The sequence below is a fragment of the Schistocerca cancellata genome, chromosome 4, assembly GCF_023864275.1.
Source record: "Schistocerca cancellata isolate TAMUIC-IGC-003103 chromosome 4, iqSchCanc2.1, whole genome shotgun sequence".
NCBI lineage: Eukaryota > Metazoa > Arthropoda > Insecta > Orthoptera > Acrididae > Schistocerca > Schistocerca cancellata.
Window position 1 is genome coordinate 431,232,207 of NC_064629.1, and position 27,601 is coordinate 431,259,807.

At 41.2% G+C, this 27,601-nt stretch overlaps 1 protein-coding gene across 6 annotated transcripts in view; it reads left to right on the top strand.

Annotated features, from left to right (window-relative positions):
• The window catches only part of LOC126184822 (Bardet-Biedl syndrome 5 protein homolog), a 499,156-nt gene that overhangs the window by 443,972 nt on the left and 27,583 nt on the right, over window positions 1-27,601 (top strand). For 4 of the 6 annotated variants that reach the window (XM_049927402.1, XM_049927403.1, XM_049927401.1 and 1 more), the window contains 3 exons: window positions 5,970-6,105; window positions 6,187-6,288; window positions 25,777-25,968. In XM_049927402.1, the coding sequence (XP_049783359.1) occupies window positions 5,970-6,105; window positions 6,187-6,288; window positions 25,777-25,968 (430 nt within the window). The remainder of the gene's footprint in view (window positions 1-5,969; window positions 6,106-6,186; window positions 6,289-25,776; window positions 25,969-27,601) is intronic. The other 2 variants (XM_049927404.1, XM_049927405.1) reach the window with 2 other exon arrangements.

Below are 27,601 nucleotides of genomic sequence, written 5' to 3' on the forward strand. Positions count from 1 at the left end.
TTACTCATTTGCTAATATTGCAGAAATTCTATATTCTGTTATATCCTAGCCAGTAATGCCAACCGAGCCCGCTGCCAAAAGGTTGGCAGCATCAAAGTCCGGACGCCGTCCGCATAAGCAGCGCCAGCGATACAGGAAATCGCCACAAGTCTGCGCGCGCCACCGCTGGCTTCTGGCTTCTTAAGCGCTGGAGTCGCGAGCGCTAGGACAGTTCTGTATTCGCCGCTCAGTTGTATACTCGCCACCGATTTGTGTACTTGCTAGTCAGTTGTGTGTTCATCGCAGCAGAGTTGTTGTTTGTCGTCAGCCGACGCTGACCTAGCCGCTCCGACTCGAACTAGACAGATTTCTGTAGACACGGAGTTCACTACTGTGTTTCTGTATCTTCATTAATAAAGATAAGTACCGACTTTTATTTAATCAGAGTGTTTGGGTTTTCATCGTTCTGTTCACTGTTCCAGCGGACCGGTCGGCCCGCTATTAAAAGTGTGGCGGTGACTTCGTAAGCCATTTCTACAGCGAAGTGTTTGTCGCTACGAACGCCGCCACAAAATATTCCATGTGTCTTCCTGATGAGAACCACTGGATAAACTCAAGTGCATCTCCGAGCATCTTCTACATTCCTCATGAAATTACTCCTTTCTCAGCAGGAGACTATTCATGTGATTGGTAATCCCTCAAATAATCCCCAATATTTATATAATTTTTCATATTGAGCTGTCAGGTCTGTCTTATCTCCATCCTGGATTGGTGCAAATTGCCCATCACTCTCTAACATCATGCCTCATTTAGGCCAGGATCTGTTGGTGTTAGGATGGTATCCTCCTTCACAGTACTTTCTTTAATAGTACCAATTAATTATTATTCATCATTGACACTCAGCTGATCTTGGTCTGATGTGGATGTTACCATGTGCATATTGGTAGAGATTATTTGCAGATGATTATTGCAGCTGGTGACTGAGTTTCCGTTGGTCCCTTCTGATGGTGACTTAAGCATAATCTCATTCTTTGAGAAGAACTTGTCTGATGGGAGGAATAGTTGCCAAAGATCAATGCACCTCTTCTTGAATAACCAGTGCTATGTCCTGCTACCTGTGTGCAATGTTCATATCTGTCAGAGATTTCTGGCCATTTATTATATTATGTATTGTATTAAAGTTGCTAAACCCTGATTGTCTTTCATGATTGTCATGTTGTGACAACATGTTTTAGAATGAGTGCTTCATACGTAGCTATGCTTCTCATTATGTATGAAACTTCACCAGCTGTCGAGTATGGCCCTCTACATCTACATCTACATCCATACTCCGCAAGCCACCTGACGGTGTGTGGCGGAGGGTACCTTGAGTACCTCTATCAGTTCTCCCTTCTATTCCAGTCTCATATTGTTCTTGGAAAGAAGGATTGTCGGTATGCCTCTGTGTGGGCTCTAATCTCTCTGATTTTATCCACATGGTGTCTTCGCGAGATATACGTAGGAGGGAGCAATATACTGCATGACTCCTCGGTGAAGGTATGTTCTCGAAACTTCAACAAAAGCCCATACCGAGCCACTGAGCGTCTCTCCTGCAGAGTCTTCCAGTGGAGTTTATCTATCATCTCTGTAACGCTTTCGCGATTACTAAATGATCCTGTAATGAAGCGCGCTGCTCTCCGTTGGATCTTCTCTATCTCTTCTGTCAACCCTATCTGGCACGGATCCCACACTGCTGAGCAGTATTCATAGGATTCTTCCAATGAATCTCAGTCTGGCATCTGCTTTACCGACGACCAGCTTTATATGATGATTCCATTTTAAATCACTCCTAATGTGTACTCCCAAATAATTTATGGAATTAACTGCTTCCAGTTGCTGACCTGCTATATTGTAGCTAAATGATAAGGGATCTTTCTTTCTATGTATTCGCAGCACATTACACTTGTCTACATTGAGATTCAATTGTCATTTCCTGCACCATGTGTCAAATCGCTGCAGATCCTCCTGCTTTTCAGTACAATTTTCCATTGTTACAACCTCTCTATATACTACAGCATCATCTGCAAAAAGCCTCAGTGAAATTCTGATGTCATCCACCAGGTCATTTATGTATATTGTTAATAGCAACGGTCCTATGACACTCCCCTGCGGCACACCTGAAATCACTCTTACTTCGGAAGACTTCTCTCCATTGAGAATGACATGCTGCGTTCTGTTATCTAGGAACACTTCAATCCAATCACACAATTGATCTGATAGTCCATATGCTCTTACTTTGTTCATTAAATGGCTGTGGGGAACTGTATCGAACGCCATGTGGAAGTCAAGAAACACGGCATCTACCTGAGAACCCGTGTCTATAGCCCTCTGAGTCTCGTGGACAAATAGCGCGAGCTGGGTTTCACACGATCGTCTTATTTGAAACCCATGCTGATTCCTACAGAGTAGATTTCTAGTCTCCAGAAAAGTCATTATACTCGAACATAATATGTTATCTAGGAACACTTCAATCCAATCACACAATTGATCTGATAGTCCATATGCTCTTACTTTGTTCATTAAATGGCTGTGGGGAACTGTATCGAATGCCATGTGGAAGTCAAGAAACACGGCATCTACCTGAGAACCCGTGTCTATAGCCCTCTGAGTCTCGTGGACAAATAGCTGGGTTTCACACGATCGTCTTATTTGAAACCCATGCTGATTCCTACAGAGTAGATTTCTAGTCTCCAGAAAAGTCATTATACTCGAACATAATATGTGTTCCAAAATTCCACAACTGATCGACGTTAGAGATTTAGGTCTATAGTTCTGCACATCTGTTCGACATCCCTTCTTGAAAACGTGGATGACCTGTGGCCGTTTCCAATCCTTTGGAATGATACACTCTTCTAGAGACCTACAGTACACCGCTGCAAGAAGGGGGGAAGTTCCTTCGTGTACTCTGTGTAAAATTTATCTGATATCCCATCAGGTCCAGCGGCCTTTCCTCTTTTGAGCGATTTTAATTGTTTCTCTATCCCTCTGTCGTCTATTTCGATATCTGCAATTTTGTCATCTGTGCGACAGTCTAGAGAAGGAACTACAGTGCAGTCTTCCTCTGTGAAACAGCTCTGGAAAAAGACATTTAGTAAATTTGATCCACCTACCGCTTTGACATAAGACCAAAATTTCTTAGGATTTTCTGCCAAGTCAGTACATAGAACTTTACTTTCGAATTCATTGAATGCCTCTTGCATAGCCCTCCTCACACTACATTTCGCTTCACGTAATTTTTGTTTGTTTGCAAGGCTTTGGCTATGTTTATGTTTGCTGTGAAGTTCCCTTGCTTCCGCAGCAGTTTTCTAACTCGGTTGTTGTACCACAGTGGCTCTTTTCCATCTCTTACGATCTTGCTTGGCACATACTCATCTAACACATATTGTACGATGGTTTTGAACTTTGTCCACTGATCCTCAAAACTATCTGTACTTGAGACAAAACTTTTGTGTTGAGCCATCAGGTACTGCGAAATCTGCTTTTTGCCACTTTTGCTAAACAGAAAAATCTTCCTACCTTTTTTAATATTTCTATTTATGGCTGAAATCATCGATGCAGTAACCACTTTATGATCGCTGATTCCCTGTTTTGCGTTAACTGTTTCAAATAGTTCGGATCTGTTTGTCACCAGAAGGTCTAATATGTTATCACCACGAGTCGGTTCTCTGTTTAACTGCTCAAGGTAGTTTTCAGATAAAGCACTTACAAAAATTTCACTGGATTCTTTGTCCCTGCCACCCGTTATGAACGTTAGTCTCCCAGTCTATATCCGTCAAATTAAAATCTCCACCCAGAACTATAACATGGTGGGGAAATCTAGTCAAAATATTTTACAAATTATACTTCAGGTGCTCAGCCACAACAGCTGCTGACCCAGGGGGCCTATAGAGACATCCATTTACCATGTCTGAGCCTGCTTTAACCGTGACCTTCACCCAAATTATTTCACATTTCGGATCTCCGTCAATTTCCTTCGATACTATTGCACTTCTTATCGCTATAACACGCCTCCCCTTTCACTGTCCTGCCTGTCTCTGTGGTATACATTCCAATCTGAATTTATTACTGTTTACATCTGGTTTCAGCCAACATTCTGTCTCTAGTACTATGTGGGCATTGTGACCGTTTATTAATGAGAGCAGTTCTGGGACCTTTCTATAGACGCTCCTGCAGTTTACTATTAGCGGATTAATATTGTTATTCCCTGTTGCATTTTGTCTACTACTACCTTGTCGCGTCTCAGGAGGTGTCTTGTTGGGCCTAGGGAGGGAATTCTCTAACCTAAAAAACCCATATGTGCACTACACACGTACTCCGCTACCCTTGTAGCCGCTTCCTACGTGTAGTGCATGCCTGACCTATTCAGGGGGACCCTATATTTCTCCACCCGATAGCAGAGGTCAAGAAATGTGCTCCCCAGGTCTCCGCAGAATCGTCTGAGCCTCTGGTTTAAGCCTACCACTCGGCTCCAAACCAGAGGACCGCGATCGGTTCTGGGAACGATACTACAAATAGATAGCTCAGATTCCACCTCGCGAGCAAGGCTTTCCGCCTTCACCAACTCCGCCAACCGCCTGTATGAACTGAGGATGACCTCTGAACCCAGACGGCAGGAGTTATTGGTGCCAACATGAGCAACAATTTGCGGTCGGGTGCACCCGGTGCTCTCTATCGCCGCCGGCAGGGCCTCCTCCACATCTCGGATGAGACCCCCCTCAAGATATCTCTTTCATTTTTTTCTTTCCTTTTTGCCCAATTTCCTTCCATGCATCTGCTAAAAGCTTGCTAATCATTTTTGCACTAGAATGCTGAATGGTAGGTTAACATTCACAATGATTGTGAAAGCTTGCACTTTACACAATATTCTCAGTACTTTCTCTTATAGAAAAATAAATGTCTCTGTAAACTTGACATACTGTACTACAGGAAATATCACTGTGAAGCATCAAGCATAAGTTTAGAAATCACTGAATCATATAATTAGGTCTTGTTTAGATGCTGCTCGACAGCATGCACGAATTTTACAAAATGCATAAGACTGTGCTGTCTGTGATAATGATACTTTTTCTGCTACCGGTTTTGGTCTTAAACCATCTTCAATGGCAGAAAAATTATTGCACAGCAGAGGTGAGCAATTTTTCTGCCATTGAAGATCGTTTAAGAGTGAAACAGGTAGCAGAATAAATATCATTATCACAGAGAGCATAGTGTTATGCATTTTGTAAAATTATAACATAAAATTAGGATTATTTGAGTGGGATTTGAAGGTACAATGGCTGTTGGCTTGCTAGGTCATTGTCTGACACACTGCAGATCAAAAATGATGCAAGATATAATTGGGTATAAAATCTAAATTTGGAGACTGTATTGTGTGTTTGAAACTGTACCCAACCCAGTGGCAAAGATAATTTATTCTAGTTAGTGAAGGCTAAGTTAGTTGTAGATTGTTGAAAACTGACAAAAAGAGAGAATATATCATTAACTAGACCCTAAAAAAAGGATGACAATTCCATTGAGTCATTCTTTTTTGTTTGTATTAAATATGAATGAAATTTTGTAGCTGTTTTATATATGATAACTCATTGGTGTACTTCCTAGATCTTGTACTATACAAATAAATCTAAAAAATGAAATGGTCAGTCAATGTTGTTAACATCTGTATTCCCTACTTTATGTATAACAAGATGTCTTGAAATCTAAACCATAATCAGTAATGGAGTCTTCTCTTCTCATCTTGTTATATAAATGTCAGAACACTCTTACATGACCCATGTACTTCCTCCAAGACCACCTATGATGTTCAGCATTCATTTTTTAAATTTAATGTTCAAATTTACATTTAGCTTTTTGTACCAGTATTTGTGTGAGTGTATCAATTCAAAATAAAAATGGTTGGCTTAGTTGTCTCATTAAAGCTATATACTAATGAATGTGAATAATTAAAATTGCAGAGCTTATACATCATCAAGAATGTACCGTGAACTCAAGTTGAGGGGTGCCATCATTTATAATAAACAACTCAAGCTTCTTCCACTAGAGCAAGTTGTTACAACTGTGAATGGAGTATGGAATCTGTCAAGTGATCAGGTTCTGTTGTATTATGTAAGAAACATATTTTTAATTACATCACATAAGTGCCCTGTTTAGAAGCTTTTTTTTTATTTCCAGGGAAACCTCGGCACATTTGTTATAACAAATGTTCGTCTTGTATGGTTTGCTGATATGAATGAAAATTTCAATATTTCCCTACCATACCTTCAGATAGCAAAAGTAAGTAATGTGAGATTATTTATATCTGTTAAAACAGTCTCCTCTTATACAGTGATATTTCAGTTACAGTTTCACCATAATTTCTTTCTTATGCCCACTTTCGAAACTAAACTTGGTATTTTCTTCTGCGCACTATGTTGTCATGAATATGCTATGTAAAAGCAAGCAAAGTCTTTTAACAGCTGACTACATAATTAGCAAGTTTTATTTTTATTTGGACACTTTGTTTAGCGTTTTCAATTCAGATTGTTCCCACTGAAAACTTTTTCTGCAATCTAAGGGGTGAAACTTACTATAAAAAATTAGAAGGGTAGATGTCAATACCTTTTACATTACTTTTCTTGTACTCCTAAGCAGAAGCAGTAATGTGCATTTGCACAGTTCTGTGTTTCACAACATGAAATTGTATTATCAATATCAACACCAATATTGTTAGAAACAGAGCATGAGCTAAAATTTGACAAGTGTGGGTAAGGTAATCAGCTGTGGCTTTCTAAGACACATTCTGGAATTTGCTTGAAGTGATTTTCTGAAGTTGTTTAATACTGAAATCTGGTACATTTCAATGAAATGTGGTGAACTGTGTTGATTATGACATTTATGGGATTTATCTTGAATTTGATGAATGCTGACACATCCAGGGATTAATTTTGCCCAGAACATGCCAGAATGGCACCAGGTATTTCAAATAGTTCATGTGTATTAAACACAATGTAACTATAATCTGCTGCAGTGCCAGCACCAGTGACAGTGGAAGACCTATGTGATGTGATTGTTAGAGGTATGGAGCAAGATATTCCTCGTGTGTGTGTGTGTGTGTGTGTGTGTGTGTGTGTGTGCATATTTATTTACAGTATACCTGAGATAGTTAAGCTTTGTTCCAAAGTGGTGAACTGGAGCAAACTGAAACTGCTATGGGTAGTAGCTGTTGTTTACATTGTGGTTTTATTGTTTTAATCATGAGAAACTATGTTTTAAAAATCTGAATTTTACAACAGTATTTTGTAAAAAATTATTTGTCATTGCAAGTTTTATCAAAAATTGGAACTAGTGATTTTTATGTCTGGGTGAGGGGGGGGGGGGGGGTGTTTGTAGTTGTATACACCTAAATTTTAAGCACTGTACACATCTCATGTGGAAGTTAACTTCTTTAGTCAATAAGGAATAGCTGAGAATAGCTTACTTTGTAACTTCTTGGTAGATTATAACTGTGTGTGAACCGAGACTCAATCTTGGACCTTTGTCTTTTGCAGGCAAGTGCTCTACCAAGTGAGCTACCCAAGTATGACTCATGAACTCTCCTCACAGCTTTACTTCCTCCAGTAGCTCATATCCTATCTTCCAAACTTTGCAGCAGAACTGAAGTTTGGAAAGTAGAAGATGTGATACTGGCGGAAGTACACCTGTGAGGATAGGTCTTGAGTCAGGCTTGGGTAGCTCAGTTGGTAGAGCACTTGTTCATAAAAGGCAAAGATCCTGAGTTCGAGTGTCAGTCTGGCACACAGTTTTAATCTGTCAGGAAGCTCCATATCCGAGCACACTCCACTGCAGAGTGAATATCTCATTCCAGCATCCTTTGTAATTTTTCAGTCTCATGTATCTTTCTTACACACTGTTAATGTGGGAACCCTCATGCCATGTCGGTGATGTTCTACTTATACAGAAAGAGGTACTACAATTACTGTGTACCGAGAAAGGTGGCGCAGTGGTTAGACACTGGACTCGCATTCGGGAGGACGACGGTTCAATCCCGCGTCCGGCCATCCTGATTTAGGTTTTCCGTGATTTCCCTAAATCACTCCAGGCAAATGCCGGGATGGTTCCTCTGAAAGGGCACGGCCAACTTCCTTCCCCATCCTTCCCTAATCCGATGAGACCGATGACCATGCTGTCTGGTCTCCTTCCCCAAACAACCAACCAACCAATTACTGTGTAAGGCTGACCCCAAAGAACACTGCTGTTCTCTGTTCACTAAGGTCAAAATATTGACAGTTGTAAATCTTTATATCTATCTATCAATGATATATGTTAAGCAGAACATAACTGATTTTGTGACACTAGAGAGAATATATACCATCATAACACCAAAATGAATATTAACAAACCCAGGTGTATACTGACAAAAACAGGAAACATGAAGTGGCCTATCTGAAGTTCTTTAATAAATTGTCACTTTCTGCTGTGACCACAATTTTAAACTATTTCAAAAATAAGCTGTAAAACTGGTTTGCTGACAATCAATTCTGCAGTTTAAAAGTATTTTTTGATGTATGTAATGTTGAAATTGATTTTTAAGCTTTATAACCTGTAAAAATAGGATATTCAATTTGTGCATATAATGTGAACATTAATTTTTAATATTTTGAATGCAACTGTAACCTACCATCACTGACAAAGACTAATCCACTGTACGTGGCCAATAGACAATACAGAATTTGAATTTGGATCTGTGAAAGCCACACCTGACAACAAACCATGACTGTGAAAAGATGTCTCATGACTGACAGGTTTGAGAGACTTGTGAAAGCTTGGTTTTCAGGGTGTTGAGCCTAAGAGGCACACAGCAGCACAGAGATGGATCAAATGGCTGCAGGAAATGGAAAATCCAGACAGTGGTTTGAGAAATGTTTCAATGTTTTGATGTTTTTCTAGTTGCAACCTCATTATTGTACTTGTGTTTAGCTTTCATGCAGCTCTGACACTGAACCCACTTCTCTGAACTACAAATTCAGCAGCCACTGAAGGAAATATGATCCCAGATCACATAAGAAATTTACGTGATCTGGGGTTTTGTTTTCATCAGGAAGAGCCTCTTCAAGAAATATTCTGACAACCATGTAATTCACTGTCATGCATTAGCTGTTTCTAACGACAACTACAGAATAATGAAAAAGCATTTAGAGGCTGACTTCAGCAAAAATGAATGTGGGTTCCACAAAAATGTTGGAACAACTGAGGCAATACTCACCCTATGATTTACCTTAAAAGATAGGTTAAAATAAGGCAAATTTATCTTTATAACATTTGTAAATCATAGAACATTTTTGACAATGTTTACAGGAATACACTCTTTGAAATTCTGATGGTAACAGAGATGAAATACAGGAAGCAAAAAGTTATTCACAACTTGTACAGAAACCAGACTGCAGTTGTAAGAGTAGGAAGACATAAAAGGGAATGAGTAATTGAGAATGGTTGTAGCCCATCTCCTATGTTACTCAATCTGCACATTGAGCAAACAGTAAAGGATACCAAGAAGAGGTTTTGACAAGGAATTAAAGTTCAGGGAAGAGAAATAAAAGCTCTGATGTCAAAATAATGGACAACTGAACTGCCCGATGTCAGTGTCCAACGGGCACAATATTTCAGCTAACGAACACATTGTCACAATAGCAGGGTCCCATGCCATACTAAGGATGTACCCACTACCACGATTTATCAGCGATTCCCTGCTCAAATCTCAGTAGAGTCACTAATGACACAGTCCCAGAAGTTGGACATCTGGTCAGGAACTCAGTGTGGTCACAATCCATTCCATATAATTCCATCAGGCAATATTCTGCAGCTGTCGACTTGTTAGGTGGCTGTAATCTAATGTGCCATAGGTGTTCTTGGCAATTATCTTTGACAGTACACACTACCTGACCTATGTATGTCTTACCACAATGACAGGGTATCTGATAGGCCCTGGATTAATGTAGTCCAAGGTCATCCTTCACACCACCAAGCAGTGCCCATGTTTTGGCTGGTAGGCCAAAGAATGTCTTCACTTGGTGTTTCTGGACAATTCATCCTATCTTCCCAGATAACATACCACAAAAAGGAATAAATGCAATGTCCACATCCTCCTGAGACTCCTCTTCTGGTTCTGTCAGCCGCACAGAGGGTGTAGGACATAGGGCTCTCTAAATTTGCCACTTCTTGTAGCCATTATTGTGGAAGACTGCTCTCAGATGTTCAAGTTCTTGGCTGATACTTTTGTTGCCAGAGATGATGTGAGTCCTATTATCAATGTTTTGAGCACACTGTTCCTGTGAGCCAGATGGTTGACAGCTGTCCACATGTAAGTACAGGTCGGTGTGCATCTTCTTGGTGTACACACTGTGGCCCAATGTGCCATCGACTCTTATTTTGACCAGGGCATCCAAAAAGGGGTGTTCTCTATCCACTTCAACTTCCATGATAAGACTGATGTTCTGGTGTATGGAATTAAGGTGTATAATGAAGTCATTCATCTTCTCTCATCCATGCAGACATATGAAGAAGGTATTGTCTACATACTGGAAGGAACAGGTAGGTTTCCAATGGGAATTATTCCAGGGTTTCCTTCTCGAAATATTCCATATACATATTGGTGGTGACCATGGGTGAAAGCAGACCCCCTCTGGCTACTCCTTCCATGTGCTCATAGTAGCTCCTTCCATGTGCTTGTAGTAGCCACTGTCAAAAGAAAGTAGACATCAAGACATGCATGGAAAGATTGGTCTCCTCTTCATCAAATTTCTGGCCAATAAGCCATAAGGATTCTTGTAAAGGCACTCTGGTGATAAAAAAGATAATGTCAGAGTTCATAAGGATGTCAGTATCTTTAAGCTTGAAGTTGTTAAGATATCCCACAAAATCCACAGAGTTGTGAATATGTTGTGAGCGCTTCGTTATGTAAAGGCAAAGTAAATTCCTCAAGTATTTAGAGAGTGAGTATGTCGAAGGACCAATGTTGCTGACAACACTGTTGCTTTCAAATTACATCCACAGCTGGCCAACCAGTTCAGTTCTCGAATGTTGGACTGGACTCATGGTGTCACATGGAGCTCAGAGGACTCCACGCAAAGAAAGGCCACCAGACATAAAACTTCAAAATTGAAGCATATATCAGAGAGGAAAGCTTATGATGCTCCCTGCAAAACTGTCATCAATCTCATGGCCAAGCAACTGGCAGTTCTTAAGAAGGGGCTCAATTTCGCACCTACACCTAAATTGGTACCCGTCAAGGACATTATCAGCTGACAGGAACAGAAAGCTGAGAGCTGCATGACTTCTCCCTGAAGCAGGTGAAGAAGTACATCATGAAACCTGACAGGTTCTCATGCAAATGACACCTACAGAACTGAACATCTCTAGCTAGGAAAGGGCAGCCCAAAGGAAACTAAGACAAGATCCTGATATCATGGTCTTAGCAGCCAACAAGGGCAATGCAGCCATGGTCCTATCTCACCAAGATTACATTAAGAGAATGCGGATCTTCCTAGAAGATAGTGCATACTCGAAAATCAACACTGACACTACCAAGAGGGTGGAGACGAAGACTATGGCGCTTCCTAAAGAATCTGGCTCACAAGACAATGTTGTGAAGAAGCTAAAACAGAGAGCATCAGCTACACCAAGACTGCCAAAGGTTCACAAGGATGGGGTTCCTTTGTGCCCCATTTTCAGCAACATTGGTGCACTGACATGCTCATAAGCTAAGTAACTGAAGGATTTGCTTAGTCCTTATGTCAGGAAGTGCTCACACCACATTCGCAACTCTGTGGATTTTTGTGGTGCCTTTAACAGCTTTAAGCTTAAAGATTCTGACATCCTTGTGAATTACAACATTCTCTCTCTCTGTATCCCTAGGAGGGAGTGGGCAGCCATAAGGAAACAGAGAAGATCCTGATATCACGGTCTTACCAGCCAACAAGGGCAATGCAGCTGTGGTCCTATCTCACCAGGAGTACATTGAGAATGCCTTTTCCAGAATCCTTAGATCTTACTGGCCAGAAATATGACATAGAGATGGCCATCCTTTTCTGGCATGTCATGGTGTCAAAATACTTTCTTTTTGATTGTGGCCACTGCAACCAGATGGAAGGAATAGCCATGGGTAGTTAATTTTCACTGTTTGTCACCAATATGTGTATGGAATATATTCGAAGAGGAAGCCCTGAATCAGCCTATTGGAAATCTACCTGTTTCTTCTGGTATGTAGACAACACTTTCATCATATGGCCACATGGAAGGCACAAATTGAATGACTTCCTTGTACACCTCAATTCCATACACTTGAACATCAGTTTTAACATGGAAGTTGAAGTGGATGGAGTACACCCTCTTCTGGATTTCCTGGTTGAAAGATGAGCAAACGGCACACTGGGCCACAGTGTGTACCAGAAGAAGATGCACAGTGATCTGTACTTCCATGCAGACAGCTGCCACCACCCAGCTCACAGGAATGACATGTCAAAAACATTGGTACATAGGGCTCACACCAACTCCGACAACAAAAGTATCAACTAAGAACTTGAACATATGAGAGCGGTTTTTCAGAAGAATGGCTGCAAGGATTGGAAAATTCAGAGAGCCCTACATCCTTTAGCCTCTGGACAACTGATGGAATCAGAAGAGGACAGTCAGGAGAATGCAGCCATTGCATTTATTCCTTTTTGTGGCACATTGTCTGGGAAGATAGGACGAATTCTCTGGAAACACCAAGTGAAGACAGTCTTCTGCCTACAAAGCATTACACAGGTACTGCATGGTAGTGTGAAGGATGACCTTGAACTACAGAAATATCAGAAATATATGGTCTATCAGATTCTCTGCCAATGTGGTAAGACATAATTAGGTCAGGCAGTGTGTACTGTCAAAGTTCATTGCCAAGAACACCAACGGCCTATCAGATTGCAGCAGTCTAACAAGTTAGCAGTTGCAGAATATGGAATGGAGTATGACCACACCAAGTTTCTGACACAGATGTCCAACTTCTGAGACTGCATCATTAAGGCACTTATGGAGATTTGAGTAAGGGAACCATTAATAAATCACGATAGTGGGTACATCCTTATTAGCGTATGGGATCCTGCTATTAAACTGATCAAGAAGAGGAATGAGATGCAGAAAATGAATTGACTACAGGACACAACACTGTGTTGGCAGGAGGAATTGGGGTGGGGGGGGGGGGGGGGGTTGGATGCTGGGCATGGACAGCTGATGGAGAGGCCAATCACAAGGAGAGGGCGAGGAGATAAAAATGCAGTGCCAGCCCCCCCCCCCCCCCCCCCCCCCCCTACAGTCAGTTCATCAGCACAACTGTGTTGGCATTGTGGTTGTTTGCAAAATATTGCGTCTGTTGATTGAGAGCCAGCAGTTCACCTTTGAACTATTTTGACATGAAGTATTCCAGAAGAAGGTGAAGAATCACAAAAGGTTTGATGCTTGCTGAAGACAGGGTAATTCTGTCAGAGACACCAAAGGACTTGGAAGAACAGTTAAATGGAACGGATAGTTCCTTGAAAAGAGGTTAGAAGATGGACATCGACAAAATAAACAAATTACAATGAAATGAACCCCCTTAGCTGCTTACAGACATTGACATACGTCAACAGGGACAGATGAAAATGTGTGCCCCAACCGGGACTCGAACCTGGGATCTCTTGCTTACATGGCAGACGCTCTATTCATCTGAGCCATAGAGGACACAGAGGATAGCGCGACTGCAGGGATTTATCTCTGGCACGCCTCATGGGAAACCCACATTCTCAACGTATTGTCTCGCACTACATTCGTAGTGCCCCCGCCCATTATACTCATTACTCGCGGCACATTGCTGATTCCCGAGAGAGTTCGGGCACTGTTTGTGCATTCACACAGAATAAGATGATGATCAAGTGGCCGGTGAGCCTTAACTATACATATACTAAGATGGTATCTGTTCTTTCGGACATGTCTGAAAGAACAGATACCATCGGTGACCATGCAGCTCATTAGAATGAAATTACAATGAAATGAACACCCTTAGCTGCTTACAGGCATTGACATACATCAACGGGGACAGATGAAAAAGTGTGCCCCGACCGGGACTCGAACCTGGGATCTCCTGCTTACATGGCAGATGCTCTATCCATCTGAGCCACCGAGGACACAGAGGATAGTGCGAAACCCACATTCTCAACGTATTGTCCCGCATTACATTCGTTGTCCCCCCACCCATTATACTCATTACTCGTGACGCGATGCCGATTCCCGTAAGAGTTCGGCACTGTTTGTGCATTCGCACAGAAGAAGGAGATGGTGAAGTGGCTGGTGAGCCTTAATTACGTATATACTAAGATGGTATCTGTTCTTTCAGACATGTCCGAAAGAACAGATACCATCGGTGACCATGCAGCTCGTTAGAATGAAATTATGATGAAATGAACACCCTTAGCTGCTTACTGGCATTGACATACGGCAACGGGGACAAATGAAAATGTGTGCCCCGACCGGGACTCGAACCCCGGATCTCCTGCTTACATGGCAGACGCTCTATCCATCTGAGCTACTGAGGACACAGAGGATAGCGTGACTGCAGGGATTTATCTCTGGCATGACTCTCACCTCCCGGACATGTCCAAAAGAACAATTACCATCTTAGTATATATAAAGTTAAGGCTCACCGGCCACTTGACCATCTTCTTCTTCTGTGCGAATGCACAAACAGTGCCCGAACTCTCTCGGGAATTGGCAAAGCGCCGCAAGTAATGAGTATAATGGGCGGGGGCACTACGAATGTAGTGCGGGACAATATGTTGAGAATGTGGGTTTCGCAGAAGGCGTGCCAGAGATAAATTCCTGCGGTTGCGCTATCCTCTGTGTCCTCTGTGGCTCAGATGGATAGAGCGTCTGCCATGTAAGCAAAGAGATCCGGGGTTCGAGTCCCGGTCGGGGCACACATTTTCATCAGTCCCTGTTGATGTTTGTCAACGCCTGTAAGCAGCTAAAGGTGTTCATTTCATTGTAATTTCATTCTAACTAGCTGCATGGTCACCGATGGTATTTGTTCATTCGGACATGTCCGAAAGAACAGATACCACCTTAGTATATAAAATAAACAAAACTTTTGTTTATGTAGTTGAATTAAATCAGATGATAGTGAGTGAATTAGATTAGGAAATGAGTCATTAAAAGTGGTAGATAAATTTTGCTGTTTGGGCAGCAAAATAATTAATGATGGCTGAATTAGAGAGGATATATAATGCCATCTGGGAATAGCAAAAAAGGCATTTCTGAAAAAAAAGAGATATTTGTTACTAATGAACACAAATTTTCTTAAAGTGTTTGTCTACACTGTAGCATTATACAAAAATGAATTGTGGATGATATGAAGTTCACAAAAGAACACAATAGAAGTTTCGGAAATGTGCTGCTACAAAAGAATGCAGACTAAAAAACCGGGATCTGTTGCTTCAATACATCCTGAAGCAAAAGATCGTCAGATTGAAAGTGGAGGGTAGCGTGGGAGGTAAACACTGTAGAAGGAGTCCAAGGCTCCAATACAATAATCAAGTTCAAATACATGTAGGTTGCAGTAAATGTGCAGAGATGAAGAGGCACATATAGGAAAGACTAGCATGGACAGCTGCATCAAACCATTCTTCAGACTGAAGATCACAACAATAACAACGGCAACTAAGATCAGAGTTATGTAATCTTCAGTGATGATTATGGCTATTGTAAAGCAGAAACTGTATCACTCAAATTGTATACACCTCAAGGAGCCCATCTTGACGAGTGTTAACATGTTTACATCTCCTGACCTCCACAACATCCTTGTCAAATCCTACAATATTCCCAAAATACTTCCCTTATCTAAAGGTCGTACCCTTGTAATCGAACCTGCTGAAAAACCTGCCCCATGCATTCCTCCACAACCATCCACTCTAGCCCCACCACTGGCAAAACATATAACATTCAAGGCAGGGCCATGTGTGAAACAACACATCATTTATCGGCAGACGTGTTCACTGCACAGCCTTGTACATTGGAATAACAACTACCAAACTGGCTGAGCACATGAATAGGCACAGACAATCTGTCCATCCTGGATACTTAATACCCAGTGGCAGAGCAAGTGCTCCAGTATACCTCTAAGGATCTAGGTGCTTGCTACACCACATGAGCCATTTGTTTCCTACCACAAAACATCAGTCTATTGATGTGTAGCACATATGTAGACTGTAAGTAGTAAATAATGTGTGTTTGTTGTCAGCTCTGATCCAGAAGCAAAAACACTTCTCACCACATCCCTTCAAGGATAAAAAGCAGTTTCCCCCACTCTCTGCATGCAAATGGGCATGTAGGCCATAACTTCACACTCAGAGTGGAAATGTGTTTCTCTTTGTTGTTCAAATCCAGCAGTGGTGAAATGGCATTGCACATGCCTGGAGAAAACAAAACTTTCTACACTCTGCGTTACGAAACACAAGACAACGTGAGCAATGGCAGAAATATCTGAAAATGTGTTCCTTGAAAGTACAATGCAAGTGCCTTGCACTCTCTCCCACAAATTTATTCTATGGGCTGGACTGAAACCAGTTGCAGGCTGGAACTGGCCTGCAGGCCACTGGTTGCCACCCATGATCCTTCACATCACTTTGTAAGTGGGCAAAACTATCTCACTCCTCCATGTGCCACATTACAGCCAGTTGAGGGATTGCATAAGTCATTTCTCCTTGCTGCTGTTTTCAAATGGTTGTTAATTAATCACAATTGTCTTCATAAGTGGGTAAAATTACTATGTTACCTGTATGCGCAACTGTTTAAAAGTGCGCCGGCCGGAGTGGCCGTGCGGTTCTAGGTGCTACAGTCTGGAGCCGATGCCCGAATCAATTCATTTAACTACCATTTTGTTCACAAAACTCTAAATACACTCCTGGAAATTGAAATAAGAGCACCGTGAATTCATTGTCCCAGGAAGGGGAAACTTTTTTGACACATTCCTGGGTTCAGATACATCACATGATCACACTGACAGAACCACAGGCACATAGACACAGGCAACAGAGCATGCACAATGTTGGCACTAGTACAGTGTATATCCACCTTTCGCACCAATGCAGGCTGCTATTCTCCCATGGAGACAATCGTAGAGATGCTGGATGTAGTCCTGTGGAACGGCTTGCCATGCCATTTCCACCTGGCGCCTCAGTTGGACCAGTGTTCGTGCTGGACGTGCAGACCGCGTGAGACGATGCTTCATCCAGTCCCAAACATGCTCAATGGGGGACAGATCCGGAGATCTTGCTGGCCAGGGTAGTTGACTTACACCTTCTAGAGCACGTTGGGTGGCACGGGATACATGCGGACATGCATTGTCCTGTTGGAACAGCAAGTTCCCTTGCCGGTCTAGGAATGGTAGAACGATGGGTTCGATGACGGTTTGGATGTACCGTGCACTATTCAGTGTCCCCTCGACGATCACCAGTGGTGTACGGCCAGTGTAGGAGATCGCTCCCCACACCATGATGCCGGGTGTTGGCCCTGTGTGCCTCGGTCGTATGCAGTCCTGATTGTGGCGCTCACCTGCACGGCGCCAAACACGCATACGACCATCATTGGCACCAAGGCAGAAGCGACTCTCATCGCTGAAGACGACACGTCTCCATTCGTCCCTCCATTCACGCCTGTCGCGACACCACTGGAGGCGGGCTGCACGATGTTGGGGCGTGAGCGGAAGACGGCCTAACGTTGTGCGGGACCATAGCCCAGCTTCATGGAGACGGTTGCGAATGGTCCTCGCCGATACCCCAGGAGCAACAGTGTCCCTAATTTGCTGGGAAGTGGCGGTGCGGTCCCCTACGGCACTGCGTAGGATCCTACGGTCTTGGCGTGCATCCGTGCGTCGCTGCGGTCCGGTCCCAGGTCGACGGGCACGTGCACCTTCCGCCGACCACTGGCGACAACATCGTTGTACTGTGGAGACCTCACGCCCCACGTGTTGAGCAATTCGGCGGTACGTCCACCCGACCTCCCGCATGCCCACTATACGCCCTCGCTCAAAGTCCGTCAACTGCACATACGGTTCACGGCCACGCTGTCGCGGCATGCTACCAGTGTTAAAGACTGCGATGGAGCTCCGTATGCCACGGCAAACTGGCTGACACCTACGGCGGCGGTGCACAAATGCTGCGCAGCTAGCGCCATTCGATGGCCAACACCGCGGTTCCTGGTGTGTCCGCTGTGCCGTGCGTGTGATCATTGCTTGTACAGCCCTCTCGCAGTGTCCGGAGCAAGTATGGTGGGTCTGACACACCGGTGTCAATGTGTTCTTTTTTCCATTTCCAGGAGTGTATTATCATTCTGTGCAACAAACACTTTCTTACTTAATGAAGAACTGCCCCAGAATATGATGACATAAGACATTAGAGAAACTTTCATGTCCACAGTTTGCTATTATTGAAAATGCAGGATTTGCAGAGCTTAGATGTTAAAAAATATCTGTAACCTGTGACTCCATTTCACATCCTCATCAGTATAAATACAGTAAATGTTTCTTGCCAGTGGTGCTGTTTACAGTGTTTGTCTCTTATTTCGTAACACATGATTTTTTTTTTTATATCCCATTCCAGTTTTTGTTTGTGTATTGTATTGTCAAATCATTTACATCCATTCATATATCCTGTTTCATAAATTCTAGAATTCTATGATGTGGAACAAATGGAAGGTTAACACCAACTAAGTACATTAGCTGTAAAATGTATTTCTGGAAGTCATTTTAATAATTAATAATCATTAATATTGCCAAGAACTGTGCTGCATGCCAATTTGTTGTAATGTTTAAGTTGCTGGCTGGTGTCCTGTGCGTCGCCAGCTCAAATCCAATCATGAACATCTATTTGTTATTTAGTATTTATTATTTCTAGAAGGTTCTCAAAATTTCTTATGTTTGTAATGTTTGTATATTCTGGAATAACTGATGTTTGTGCAAATAGCTGCACACTCTGTCTACGAGTTCAGTTGTAATTCTGCATGGTGTTAATAATAAATGTGGTTTCAGTGCTAAGTTTTTTACTTCATTGATGACCCTACTTCTGGTTTTTGGACTTGATTTTAGTTGTGATGTTACATCATTTGGTAAAGACACCCAGTACTTCAAAACATCTACATCACTGTGGCTCCAATCAGCTGTTGCCTACACGAACAAGAACCAGAATACATGCAGTACATTTGTTCCCACAGCCCTTATATTCAGGAGACCATACATTCCAAAACAGTAGTAAGTCTGCTGTTCATCAGCCATCCATCAGTATTTTCTGGAGACACTTGTCAGGACCAGATAAAATGGCTGAAAGGATTCTGCCATGTTGCCAAATACAACAGGTGGGGTGTCATGATGTGTTTGGCAAATTTGTACTTTTACTTGGACAGGATTTGAGATCAACGAAGAGAAGCTCTATTGCTGGGATAAATTCCAAGCCAAACTGAAGAAAACATTTGGTGACAATCAGCAGCAAGTCTGCTTAGTTGAACACCAATTTAAGAACAGGATTCAGCATCATGGGGAAATAGCACAATCCTTCATACAGAATGTTTTGGCCCTACGCCAAACTGTGAATCTGATACAACAGAAGCTGACATAATCTCACACTTGATAAAAGTAGTCACAGAAGACATGTGCCAAGCCTTTCTGATAAAGGATGTCACAACAACAGAGGAATTCATCAAGTGAATGCAACAGAAAAATCATGACCTAAACTCTCTCATATGCCAGGTTGTAACAGAAGAAATACAGCATTTTATGGCAGGCAGAACTGTCATACCAAGTAAGCCAGAGACAGCAGCCATGAATGTTGTCCCCAGTCAAATGCACCAATCTGGAATTACATCACTGCTCTCAAACAACAACCCAGCACCTGATCAATGCAGGTACAATTAACTTCTCCTCCAAGCCTAGTGTCCTGCAAAAGAACAGTTGTAGGGAAGACCGGGGACAACATGCTGGTATGTTCCCACTGTAGACACACTGGACATGTTATACACTACTATGTAGAAGGAAGGTGAGATTTGACAACAACTACACCACCAAACATTAACCATCACAACAGTTCTATTGATACTGGCCAACTGCAGATAATTTCAGTCGGCCTGTGGGATGAAGGCTTCAATGTGCCATGGATGAAGTCACTCCCTAATACACCATAACTATTCCCTATTGCCATGACAGAGGTACCAGTGGCTCACATGGCCACTGAACTCAGGAAAATTAAGTAAGGTGACCATGCCACAGATGAAAATCCTCCATGGGCAAAAATCACCAAGATATCAGGAAATCTCAGTGATGTCATCATCAATGGCCAACTTGTCAGGGTGCTGATGAACTCAGGGGCTTCCTTTTAATCTAGAATGCTTATCTTTACCAGCTAAAGAAGACTATGCTCCACAGTACAAAAACAATACTGCGAGTCACAGATGGTAAATACATCCAGCCAACAGGAAGAATAAATTTCGCTGACAGAACACAGCCCTGAAGATGTGTTGTTTTAACAGAACATAATCATAATATTATTCTTGGATGGGACTTCTTTCAGGCATCACTACCAGTCATAGACAGTAGAATATGAGAGCTTGAGATTGGCAAAGCTATTTCAATAAGCAATGATACACTGTTCCCATTTCAGTCAGAAACTCCTCAAGATGACTGAAACACCCGAACATCACGACCAAAGTAGCATGACAGCTGGCTTCCATATGGTCCCTGGACGCCCAGGAGAAGGACCAAGAGTGCTATAATGCCAACCACTGGCCAGTGAGATACAGCTTGGGAGACTTGGTATGGTCTTTTATGGCTTTGCAGAAAATGGGACTATCAGAAAAGTTATTAAAACATTAGTTTGGGCCATATTGTTCTTGTCAGACAAGTCAGTCAAGAAGGTAAAAGTGCTGAGACATTACCTTTGTCCTCTGTATGAAGCCCTAGTATAGTCATGAGGTGTAGATCAGCGTGGGGGCTTCTCATTCAAGGAAACTGAAGGCCTCAGTGATTGTGAAGCAGGAGGGGCTACCTCCAATCCTTTATCACAGTGAAGAGTATGTGACAACATATACTGAACGTGAGGATCCTACAGCACTACCATACAGATGGCCTCTGGCATTTCTACATCCAGGATGCTGTAGTTGGCTCCAATGAGATCTTCTGAAACAATGGGTCACAGATTCTCCTGAAGAGGGAGCAATTGCATAAGCTGTGCTGTGTGCAGATGTGGAGCAGTGGTTAGTGTTGCTGGCTGGCATGCTGCATGTCACCTCTTCAAATATTAGTTGTTTAGTCCGTCCCCGGTAGCTGAGTGGTCAGCGTGACAGAATGTCAATCCTAAGGGCCCGGGTTCGATTCCCGACTGGGTCAGAGATTTTCTCCGCTCAGGGACTGGGTGTTGTGTTGTCCTAATCATCATCATTTCATCCCCATCGACGTGCAAGTTGCCAAAGTGGCGTCAAATAGAAAGACTTGCACCCGGCGAACGGTCTACCCGACGGAAGGCCGTGGTCACACGACATTATTATTATTAGTTATTTAGTAGTAATCATGTCTAGAAGGTTCACGATGTTTCTTATTTTTGTAATATTTGTATATTCTGGAATATTCTGAACTCTGTTCAGGAGTTCAGTTCTGTCTGTTGTGTCTGTATGTTAGTGTCGGTAATAAACATGCTTTCAATGCTAAGCATTGTATTCATTCATGACACTTCAAATTTGTAATTGATTTTGGTTATGACATGACAAGACCAGCTATAATGGAGCATTATTGAATTACCAGAAAAACCACTGCTTTTGAAACTGCTGTTTTGTCAGTTATACTATGAAGAAACTGAAACATCCTGGCAGATTGAAACTGTATGTCAGACAGGACTTGAACCTAGAACCTTTGTCTTTCATGGGCAAATTTTCTAATGACTGAGTTACGCAGGCTTTACTCCTTCAGGTAACAATCTCCTACTCTCCAGACTTCACTGATGTTCTCCTGAATGCCCCGCAGGGCTAACAATCATGGCAGAAACAATGTTATGGAGAAATGGGTAACCCACAGTCTGATAAATATGAAAGAATAACAATAATATAAGTGCTGTAAAAATTGAAACCTATTTGAGGTGACCATTCTTACTTATTATCTACTGACAGGAATTTTCAGTTCTCAAATGTAAATAATCACACAGTTTGTAGCAGCAGTCACTAATAAGATATGTTATCATTTGAATTTGCAAGGATTCCTACTTCTTCTGTTATACCTCTGTGGGCAACTTGTTAAATATGTGTAGTATTCATTTTGCCAAGTTATGTGAAATAAATACTTCACTGACCTTAGCTCTATTACTCCAAAAGATAATTTCATAGGGCAACAGGGGGCAAACAATTTCAGCTGCAGGAAAACATAGTGAGGGATATTTCTAAAAACCAGAACATCCCAAACTGAACATCTTTATTAGTTTGGAAATATGTTGATACAAATTTACATTGTTATCTATCTGGATATCAATAAATTTTACATATGTGATTACATTAACTCTATTCTGCTGCCAAGTTATTATGTGTTTGAAGTGAAATGCTGTAATATTAATATTTGTGAGGCTAAGGCTTGGACTGTTCTGTGAACCAGTTGTTCATTATGTCTTGGGTCTATCTTTTATATTTGAGTTTAGTGAATGAGTAATGACACTTGCTTCATCAGCAAATATGAGTTGTTGAACAGACCTTTAATGATTTTGGAATGTTGTTTACATAGGTCAAAAACATGAGTGGGGACCCAGCACTGAACCTTGCAGAACTCTTCCTTTGTTATGTTTCCTCTTTCTGAATTAAATTTTACACAGATAGTGCACTTTGCCAGTGTGACCATCTGCTTTCTGCATACATGCAAGAGGGTTGCCATTGTGCAATAACGTTGTTGTTGTTGTTGTGGTCTTCAGTCCTGAGACTGGTTTGATGCAGCTCTCCATGCTACTCTATCCTGTGCAAGCTTCTTGATCTCCCAGTACCTACTGCAACCTACATCCTTCTGAATCTGCTTAGTGTATTCATCTGTTGGTCTCCCTCTACGATTTTTACCCTCCACGCTGCCCTCCAATACTAAATTGGTGATCCCTTGATGCCTCAGAACATGTCCTACCAACCGATCCCTTCTTCTGGTCAAGTTGTGCCACAAACTTCTCTTCTCCCCAATCCTATTCAATACTTCCTCATTAGTTATGTGATCTACCCAGCTAATCTTCAGCATTCTTCTGTAGCACCACATTTCGAAAGCTTCTATTCTCTTCTTGTCCAAACTATTTATCGCCCATGTTTCACTTCCATACATGGCTACACTCCATACAAATACTTTCAGAAATGACTTCCTGACACTTAAATCTATACTCGATGTTAACAAATTTCTCTTCTTCAGAAACGCTTTCCTTGCCATTGCCAGTCTACATTTTGTATCCTCTCTACTTCGACCATCAGTTATTTTGCTCCCCAAATAGCAAAACTCCTTTACTACTTTAAGTGTCTCATTTCCTAATCTAATTCCCTCAGCATCACCCGACTTAATTCGACTACATTCCATTATCCTCGTTTTGCTTTTGTTGATGTTCATCTTATATCCTCCTTTCAAGACACTATCCATTCCATTCAACTGCTCTTCCCAGTCCTTTGCTGTCTCTGACAGAATTACAATGTCATCGGAGAACCTCAAAGTTTTTATTTCTTCTCCATGGATTTTTAATACCTACTCCGAATTTTTCTTTTGTTTCCTTCACTGCATGCTCAATATACAGATTGAATAACATCAGGGAGGGGCTACAACCCTGTCTCACTCCCTTCCCAACCACTGCTTCCCTTTCGTGCCCCTCGACTCGTAGAACTGCCATCTGGTTTCTGTACAAATTGTAAATAGCCTTTCGCTCCCTGTATTTTACCCCTGCCACCTTTAGAATTTGAAAGAGTATTCCAGTCAACATTGTCAAAAGCTTTCTCTAAGTCTACAAATGCTAGAAATGTAGGTTTGCCTTTTCTTAATCTTTCTTCCAAGATAAGTCGTAAGGTCAGTATTGCCTCACGTGTTCCAACATTTCTACGGAATCCAAACTGATCTTCCCCGAGGTCAGCTTCTACTAGTTTTTCCATTCGTCTGTAAAGAATTCGTGTTAGTATTTTGCAGCTGTGGCTTATTAACCTGATTGTTCGGTAATTTTCACATCTGTCAACACCTGCTTTCTTTGGGATTGGAATTATTATATTCTTCTTGAAGTCTGAGGGTACTTCGCCTGTTTCATACATCTTGCTCACCAGATGGTAGAGTTTTGACAGGACTGGCTCTCCCAAGGCCGTCAGTAGTTCCAATGGAATGTTGTCTACGCCGGGGGCCTTGTTCCGACTCAGGTCTTTCAGTGCTCTGTCAAACTCTTCACGCAGTGTCATATCTCCCATTTCATCGTCATCTACATCCTCTCCCATTTCCATAATATTGTCCTCAAGTACATCGCCCTTGTATAGACCCTCTATTATGGTATTCTAAATAGAAATTTACTGCTCATATTCTTAAGGGCATTGGCAGTGTCACAGAAAGTGCTAACAGAATAATTTCTTTTTTGTTTGCAGAAACCAAACAGAGACATTTAACAGTTTATGTCAAAACTGTGTAAATATTTTGCTGTATGCTACTTTATCAACAATATAAAAAATGAAAGCACAGGAAAGAGTGAAATGGACTCATAATCTTCTCTCCATTCTAATAAATGATTGTTACTAATGTCTAAATTTGTAAGAAAATGTTACTAAACTCAAAGACTGGTTACAAAGATTTCTCAAATACAAGGGCGAGGGGGGGGGGGGGGAGGGAGGGGGCATTCCTACCAAATAATTATAAAATTTTAAATGATCAAGCAGATCACCGTCATAGCCAGAATAATTACTTTCTTCCTGGGACACATGATTTGGTAATATCTTGGATGTTTGAAACTAATTTCTTGTGATGATATATATACAGTGTCTTAGAGTATCTTCTACAGTTGATTGTTTATTGTTAGTTCTGTCATGTATGCCACTATGTTATTTGTCTCATTGTTAATAACGCTCATCATTATAACAATTTTGTATTATGTTTTTGTGTATAGTTTGCAACATTGTATTGTAATATAAACATTTCTTGTTGATCACTCACTTATTCATCAGCTGTGTGCTTGTTTTGGTTCCTTGTTTTACAAATGTTTCAGATCATTTTATTTTTCTGAGGCATTGAATGAATGTAATATTTTTTTTAAAAATTTGTTTGCTCTTTCAAATAACACCCCACTGTAAAATATTCTGATGTGGAACCACTACACTAACAGAGATGATGAAATTATAGTTCACTGTGTTGGATATCTTATAATGAGCCATAAATTTCAGATTTTGTTTCTTTGTCATTACTACCTGTATTATAACATTCTTTTCCTGATTTTAGTTTCCTTCGTGACAGAGAAAATTGTATTTTGAAGTCAAGTGATGAGCATTTTTTTACCATAAATGCTTCCATCATGTTTATTCTGTCACTGAATTTCTACCTTTCCTGCAACTCCAAAACCTTTTTTATTTGTTTTCGTGTAAAGTGCTTTGAGTTTGTATTTTGGTGAACATCCATTTTCACATACATAACTGCTGTTTTTCTCCATCTTTATTACCATTGTTATTACTATTACTGGAATTACTTCCAATATTAATTTATTTCGTTAATATGTCTAGATAAATATCAGACAGTCAAAATTTGGAACAGCTTTGGTTGTAGAAAGTGCAGAATCTAGTGGAGGATATGTGCTCGGTTTCCGAATAGATCCTGCAGAGAAACGACAGACTGTGTACAAGGAACTGTGTTCGCTGCACAAGGTTTACAGTCAGAATCCAGTATTTGGCGTTCAGTATACAGTTGGCCAACAGGTAACATAACCTTATTGATTATTCTAATTATATTTGTGAAACAATGTAAAAGTCTGCAAATAATTCATTGAAACAAACAATTGAAGCAGGTTTTGCACACAAACACCCACCCAAAGCCAAAATAATTTATACAGATGTAGAAGAAAATGAAAGGTGCTACAACTCTTTAATCAGGAGACATCAAAGTAACAATCAAATAACACTAAAGATTCAAGTTCAATCAGGGTCCTTGCGGTAGGTATTAGCCACACACAAATACAGACCCAATGGTGGATCCAGAATTTTGGTTTGGAAAGGGCTTGAGTCAGCTGAGGGTAGGCTTTATCAAGGTTAACACAAAAACATTAAAAAAGCATCCCAAATTTTAGTTTGCTCATTTAATGCATTGTGAGTCTCCTCAGATAACTTTTTGCAAATTCTTCAATGAACTCAACAGGTTGTAGGCTGCCCGACATATCGTGATAAATTGATATGGCAGCCAAACAGATCAACCCATATTCTATTACTGTTATACAGAGGTATGAGTTCATTAGTTAAAGCAAAGAGAAGCTGCGCTCCATGCTACAAGTGGATACTGGAAATGTAGCGAGAATTTGTAAAATAATTTTCATATTTGGGAAAAACTCATTTGTCTCTTTGTAACACTACCGCCCTGTCGGACGTGCGTTAGCTCTATAAAGCCTGTACTGTAATAAGTTCACGGGCTTCACCTTGTAAACAAGGATTTTAGTACATAAGTTGACCGCGTGTACCTAATGGAAGCAAGATCGAACCTATATTCAGTCAGTAACTACAGTGATGTGTCAAGCTAATGTAAAGTATAACTACGCGTTCGCACGGACAAGAAGTACACACAGTAGATGCTACCAATGATTAAGACTACGGTTGCCAGCCTAATTAGGCATTGAGTGAGGTTTCCTTGTACAAGTGTGTGCATGTACAAGCATAACAACACGTAATAATGTTGCGTTTTATGGCAAAGTTTGGAACCAGAAAGAATCTACTGAACTAAGGTTTTCTTCTTTTGTACTAATTTGTATGAGCTAAAATTACACAACACCACGCAGCAATGATTACTACGAACTGCACTTTGTATATTGATCAGACTGAAATCGGGCATAGATTTCCATAGAATTAGCAATTTTGAAAACACACATACAATGTCATTATTAAAATTGGTAAAAACACTAATACACTTAGGTTTAATATAGAAATTAACTTTACTGTTTAAATCTGACCAGTACACTTCAAAATGTGCAAGAATGGGCAAGAGAAGGGGGGGGGGGGGTGGGGGGCCCTGAAACTGTTATGGTCGTTATACTGAAACTATTAAGTCCTGAAGGTAAATTAACACTCGAACTTATTAATCTGTGGATAACTACTCTTTTCTTTTATTTCTAAATTAATTAGTTATCATTCTTTCTGTCTCAAATTAACTAAATAACATTGCTAGCTCAATTCAAAATTTATCTTTCAATTTAATCACACTGTTGTTCTTTACTAACATCTGCATTAACATACCTGAATTTAAACGTCTTTATAGCATAGATTGGTCTGCAGATAATTTAATACTAACTGTAAACTTTCAATTCGGGATACTCGGGTTGCACAATATGTGGTAAGGACCCTGTCT